This window comes from Engraulis encrasicolus, chromosome 16, assembly GCF_034702125.1.
Source record: "Engraulis encrasicolus isolate BLACKSEA-1 chromosome 16, IST_EnEncr_1.0, whole genome shotgun sequence".
In the NCBI taxonomy this organism is placed as follows: Eukaryota; Metazoa; Chordata; class Actinopteri; order Clupeiformes; family Engraulidae; genus Engraulis; species Engraulis encrasicolus.
Genome location: NC_085872.1, coordinates 52,672,197 through 52,678,864, shown reverse-complemented (window position 1 = coordinate 52,678,864; position 6,668 = coordinate 52,672,197). Strand labels below are relative to the sequence as shown.

General features: G+C 46.4%; 1 protein-coding gene across 1 annotated transcript in view; it reads left to right on the top strand.

The window, feature by feature from the left end:
* The first annotated feature begins 4,087 nt into the window (after nt 1–4,087).
* The window catches only part of LOC134466165 (NACHT, LRR and PYD domains-containing protein 1 homolog), a 4,655-nt gene continuing 2,074 nt past the window's right edge, over nt 4,088–6,668 (top strand). The window contains exon 1 of the mRNA XM_063220061.1: nt 4,088–5,760. Coding sequence (XP_063076131.1) covers nt 4,088–5,760 — 1,673 coding nt within the window. The remainder of the gene's footprint in view (nt 5,761–6,668) is intronic.

Below are 6,668 nucleotides of genomic sequence, written 5' to 3'. Positions count from 1 at the left end.
AGTTAGGCCTAAATAAAGTTGTTTTAGCCTATGAACTCAGGCAATGCAGAAATTTGCGGAGGGATTTTGGATATCTTGGCCTATAGGCTACCGATGGCTTTATGAACTTCATGACTGGGCTACAAGATAGTCGGGTAAACATATTGACTCGTAGACCACCAACATCTGATGCTGAAGTGGGGGAGGGTGTTTTTTTTTCACTTCAAATGTTCCCCGACACACACACACACACACACACACACACACACACACACACACACACACACACACACACACACACACACACACACACACACACACACACACACACACACAGAGATACGCGCTAATCGCTCTCTCTCTCTCCGTCTCTCCCTCTCTTTCTCATTGTTGCTATACGTGCATCTGGATAGGCATAGGCAGTGTGGTCACCCAGCACATTTTCATAGAAATGCTGTGGGTTTTTTTTTAATGAAATCTTTATTCAGTTATTTGTGAACAGTCTCTGCGTTTCACTTTCGATGTTGCGTCACCGTGGACAAGTGTCTGCTCGAAAACTTAATGCAAAGCGGCTAAAATGTTCAGAACGTGTTGAACTTTTCAGAACATGAATGTTTGTCTGTGGGGGATGGGTGGGTTACAGCAGTGCAGTGCAGTGCACGGGACTGCACAGCCTTTTGTGACATGTCGTGGCGCGACAGGTTATCCAGCCTCCGAAGGAGTCATAGTTCCCCAGTCATAGCCTACTGTTGGTTCGCATCTCCACCGAAGCAACTGAATTTGCAGTCCTAATCACAGATGATTAGCCACACCTGGTGTAACAGATGTATTGTCATGTGTGCATCCCCAGTTAACCGGAATCCCGTCGATCGCGCACAACAGCGCATTGAAAGGATGAAATGTTCACAAGCACCAATACAAAAAAAACGTCTTCAACCTATTAGTCCGTAGGCTATCCTGAGGATATCCGTTCCTGACTTGAATAGGTAGTGCAGAAATAATTAACAGACATCACTTAGCCTAGGCTATAAGTTAGGAGCGGAATTGAGACGGTGAATGCAGGACAGAATAATGAAAACAAAACACCGTCGACTGGCGGTCTTGTTTAGGGATCACGCTTGTGTTATTATCAAATACCCAATGTTACGTGCGCAATTGGCTGACTCTTTCCACTTGTAGCCTAAAACTGAGGGAGGGATCAACATACAATGAGCTACACTGAAGCAGATTACTCTGCTTCGCAAAAAAAAACCCAGTGCACCAATAATACCCCCGTCTTCAACCTACTATTTAGGCTACCAGATATATAGGCTAGTAATAGTATTAAGTTGTGCTACCTTGTTTTTTGTGGTAACGACAGTGTAGATCAGGTAATGGGGAAGCGGCATGCGCCAGTTTTAAAGACGGAATGTCGTCGCCAAATGTAAAATCACCTCTCTCATGCTGACATGACGGGGCACTACTTCATTAGGCTACAATGTTGTTCATGTCTGTTTGACTCACACTATACGAGTGGTTCAATTTGTGTTTTTGTGCTCATCGCACAAATGAGACAGACAGGCTTGCTTGATAGGGCTACACAAAGCAAGCGACATCGGTCCACTCAAAATGGTCCGAACTCCGCCGCTTGATTTCATGTCTCCTCAGTCTCTCCATTACGGTTTATTAGCCTACTCTGTTTTGCTATTTTCGTTATTCTTAGCCCTGGCATTACAGATGAAGCAACTGTGATCAGTGAGGTTGTGGAAACGGTTGAATAGGCCTATGGTCCTAAATTGGGTTATTGTGGTTGTGGTCTTGTTTAGGGCTCACACTTGTGTTATTATCAAATGCCCTATCAAATGCCCAATGCTAAATAAAACATGCAATTTGCTGACTGTATTTCTACTACTACTAAAACTGGGGGACGGGCAAGGACGGAAGCACAAACAGACCATAGACACAGGCAGACGCTGCTCTGCAAAAGCGGTGCTATACTGCCCCCCGCATTCCGAATGGCCACAGGGTGTAATGATCACGGTACGCTGTCGCGGCCCGGCACGGTAATGAGCAGATTGAAGTTACACCATCTGTAGGTAGCCTGCTTTAAAAAATAAAAAAGGAAAGGTAAACGCTTACCATCAAGAGCCTGTCAACGCCAAACAGAAATGTTACCCGTAGGCTAAACCTACATAGATCTAGACAGACTCTGCTTCAGTGGGGCTACTTGCGGTGTGGGTAGGTTGTTCGACTGTGTCCATCTCGAGTTCTGTCTCTACGCGATCCATCTCGGAGCTTTCGACGTCCGCAGGTGCGTCTAGCCTTTCTCTCGGTGTGGCGATGGCACTGGCTGCCTGTCTGTCGTATATCCTTCCTCTCGGTGTGTTGTTGGCACTGGCAGCCTGTCTGTCGTCCCTCCTTCCTCTCGGCGTGGCGTTGGCACTGGCAGGCCGTCTGTAGGCGAGGTTGTTGGACAGGAGGAACTGCTCTGCTTCGGCGGGTGATTGGCAATGCGTGTGTCCTCCCCCGCGGTGTGTGATCTTCAGGGTGGCCGGGTATAGTAGGAAAGTTTCGATCCCAAATGACTCGATTCTCTTCCTCACGTCAGTGAAAGCCTTTCGCTTCTTGGTGGTCTCCGCACTGTAGTCGGGGAAGAAACGGATGGTATCTGAGCCATGCATAACTGAAGGCACTGCTCTCGCACCGTTGAGGATAGCTTGTCTGTCATTGAAGTCCAGCAGTTTGAATATGACTGTACGAGGCCGGTTATTGTTGGACCTGTCTGCATAGACGCGATGTGCTCGTTCTATCTTGATGTCTTGTCCCATTAGAGCAGGGATCCATTTAGGCAGGTTTTCTTTTAAGAATGAGATGCAGTGGTCACCCTCCGCTCCTTCACTCAAGCCGACTAAGCGAAGATTGTTTCTCCTGCTCCGGTCTTCCATTTCAGCCAGTTTGCTGTGCAGCTCGTCGATTGTCATCCTCATAGCAGCAACCTGGTCTCTGTCCTGCCTAGCCGCTGACTGTGTAGAGTCGCACCTCGACTGAACGCGTTTCACAGACATCTCGAGCTGTTCGATTTGGTCTGTAGCTGAGGTTACAGTGTCATTGGTATTCTTCAGTTCAAGTCTTAGGTCGGTTATTTGCGGAAGGAGAACATCATCTAAAGCCGATCTGACCGCTGTGGTGACAATGGTGTTCAGCTCCGCTCTCTGTTCGGCTAGCGCTTGCTTCACACCTGCTAAGATGGCGCATTCCAGCTCTTCTCTTGAGATGCTAGTCGACGTTTCCTTGAATTTTTTCTTCTGCGGGGATCTTTCGGCGTCTTTGGTGGGACCACTGGAGTGTGGTGCCGCTGATTTCGATGTTTTCACGTAATTCAACATAGTTTGCCTCCAAAGAATATGAAAGTAACGAGTGGTGAGAGGAGCTCAGCAAATTCACGTCTGCACCGCCATGAGTGGTCACGTGACTCCATCAGATACTTAGCATTGTTAGCATGATTAGCATAATTGTTAGCATGGATGCAAACCTGCCTTAAAAAGTGAAAATGAAATACAATTGACAAATGTAATATCAGTTGAAAATTAACATATTAGCATGTTAGCATTGTTAGACTATCTGTTAACCTAAGTATCCTTGGGCTTGTTTTTGATGGAGCAGTGCTGCTTTTGCTCTGCAGCATACATGCACACTTTGCCATTTCAATGCATTCTGGTTAGAATGCTGCAGAGCAAAATCAGCACTGCTCCATCAAAAACAAGCCCCTTAGTTAAAGTTCAACGACCACTTGAGGTCAACAGAGATCAGATAGTGCTTGGCATATTGCAGATTTGAATTCAGCACACCAAAATTGACAAAATAAAACAATTTGCCGGCTTTGTCTCACAAATGCCTTCAACTCTTTAAATAAAGCCCTTTCCCCAATGTTGGTATTAGTCTATATGGCTGTCTTGTGAAATGACTACAGTTGAGTGATTTAATTTGAACCAACCCTGTTGGAAAAAAAATGTAGCACTGGTTCCATAAACTGTCAAATGTTCAATCAAACCATATCTTTAGGCCAAACTGAAAGCTTAAAATTAACTAAAGACATTTCACTGACTGTTTGACAGACCAAAGCCCAGAAATGTTGAAGCTGAAAGAATGGATTTGCAAGCAGAATGAGATAGTGAAAGAGTATAATGCCTTACCTGATGACGAAGTCCTGCTGACTAGTCGCTACACACAGCTGTTGATCATTGAGAAAACAAGACAACGGATGGAAAAGGAAAAAGAGATCCGCTTCGGTGGACCAGGCTATTTTGGCGCCATAAGTAGTGAGCATGAAAGCACCACTGTGGAACAGTTCTTTGAGCCCAATGATCGTGGACGTATCCCCCAGGCAGTAATTCTACAGGGAAACTCTGGACATGGCAAATCTTTCACTGCCCAGAAGATATTATTGGACTGGGCATCAGGAAAACTCTATCAGGATAAGTTTCAACTTGTTTCACACCTAAGCTGCAAAGAACTCAACCTCATATACAAAGAGCAGAGGAGTGTTGTGGATCTTCTGAGCTGCAGTCAGACGTTCAACCCACTGGTCCTAAAGAAACTGAAGAATTCGCCACAGAAGGTGCTTCTCCTTATTGATGGATTTGATGAGCTCCAGTTCGCAGTGCCTGAAATCCGCAAGTGTCCTGTGAAAGATGTTTCCACTGAAGCTCCGGTTCAGACCATTCTGGGCGCCCTTTTGACAGGGAGCATCCTATCAGAGTGCTTCCTGCTGGTCACCACAAGACCCACTGCTTCAGACAAACTAAGCAAACTGCTCAAACATCCTGTGCGTTGCACTGAAATCCTGGGCTTTTCTGAGGAAGGCGTACATGAGTACATCAGAGGCTTCTGTGAGGATGAAGAGGTCGTGAAGGAGACACTCAGGCGAGTGAAGGCAAATGAAACTCTCTTCAGCTCCTGCTTCATTCCTGTCATCTGCTGGATCGTCTGCACTGTATTCCGGGTGCATTTGAGTAAGAATATAGAACAGACTGATAGTGTGGAAACAACCACTTCCATATTTGTTGACTTCGTTTCCATTCTGCTGAAGCACCACCGCCGGGGTTTGGAGCATCCCGTGTTGGATGTAATGAGGAGCCTGGGCCAGCTGGCAGAGAAAGGGATACAGGAACAGCAGGTCCTGTTTGACAAGGAGATTGTGGAGAGGATAGTCTCAGATCCAGCCAATATTCCCTTCCTGTGCAAATTCCTGCTGAAGGAGACAGTGGAAATGAAGGAAATGTTCAGCTTCATGCATCTGAGCTTTCAGGAGTTCTTCACTGCACTCCACTATGCTTTGGCCCAGGATGAAGAGAAGGTCAAAGAGCTGCTTCAATCTATTGAGCATGATGAGGGCAGAAGCCATCGCGTACCTGTCATCCAGTTCCTCTTTGGTCTTTCAGAAGTGAAAACAAAGGAAAATCTGAAGAAACTTGGGATGGCCCACGATGCCTGTATGGAAGCACATCTGAAAGAGTGGGTTGTTAAACTCATTAATGAAGATCCTAAGAAGAAACACATGATGCTCTTCACTCTCCACTGCCTCTACGAGCTCCATGACAAGGAGTTTGTGAGGAGCGCGATGGAAGTGTGGGGTGAGGTGAGCTTTGAGGACATCACCCTGACGAGGACAGACTGCTGGGTGCTGCTGTACTGCTTGCAGTGCTGCTCCACCATCCCAGGCCTGCAGCTCATGCGGTGCAATATCACACCAGATAAGCTGAGAATGCTACAGCCTGAACTTAACAGATGTCAGGAGCTTGAGTAAGTGTGAAAAAATGCAAAATTGTGTGTGTGTGTGTGGGGGGGGGGGGGGGGGGTTGGTTGGAGGACCCCTAGGGGGGTCGAGGAGATGCTAGGGGGTTAGAGCCAGGTGGAAAACAAAATAAATAATTGCATAAATTCAATAACTAAAGTAAACACAAATTGTCCAAACATAAACTATGAGGATCCCAGTGTTGCACTGCACAACTCCCCCCCCCACACACACACACACTGTGATGTCTTCTTGAGGCATTTCCTCAAACACTGGTTTTTCAATTTCACATGGTTTATTTTAAAGATGGCCTCTCAATGTCATTTCATTGATACTGATGTGTTCACCATTGTTATTGAATGTGTTATGCTTTGGTCCTGTTTTAAAAAACGTTCTGGTTGCTTTGTTTCAAGCCGTTTTTGCAAGCAACGTGGTTTCTCGTGGAAATGCGTTTCTGATTGGCTCACTCCTCCTGCTCTCGTGGAAATGCGTCTCCGATTGGCTCAGTCCTCCTGTTCCTGGAGAGAATGTAAAGGGAAACAGAGTCGCCACTTCCCCGGGTGGTACTGCACTATAGGGGCGCCAACGGAGGCGTGCAGGCTCCATTCAGGTCTGTGCTCTTTCGACAGCGACCCCTAGGCGAACTGCAGGCAAAGAGCAACCAGAGTGGGCTTGCTGTATGTATGAGGCTTTGTACTGTGTGTGTACCTGAGAGTAGCAACCAGCTGATAGCTAAGCTAAGCTAGGTTTCGGGCCACCAGACGTTGCTTGTTTTGAAAACAAGCAGAAAAAAAATACTCAACATGTTTTTAGAAAAATGGGTCGACATAAACCTTTGTGGACAACGCCTTCTTTCGACGTGACGCAACACAGAAAGGCTTTCGTGATTCGCTCGTTTCTCTGCATTATTTATGTC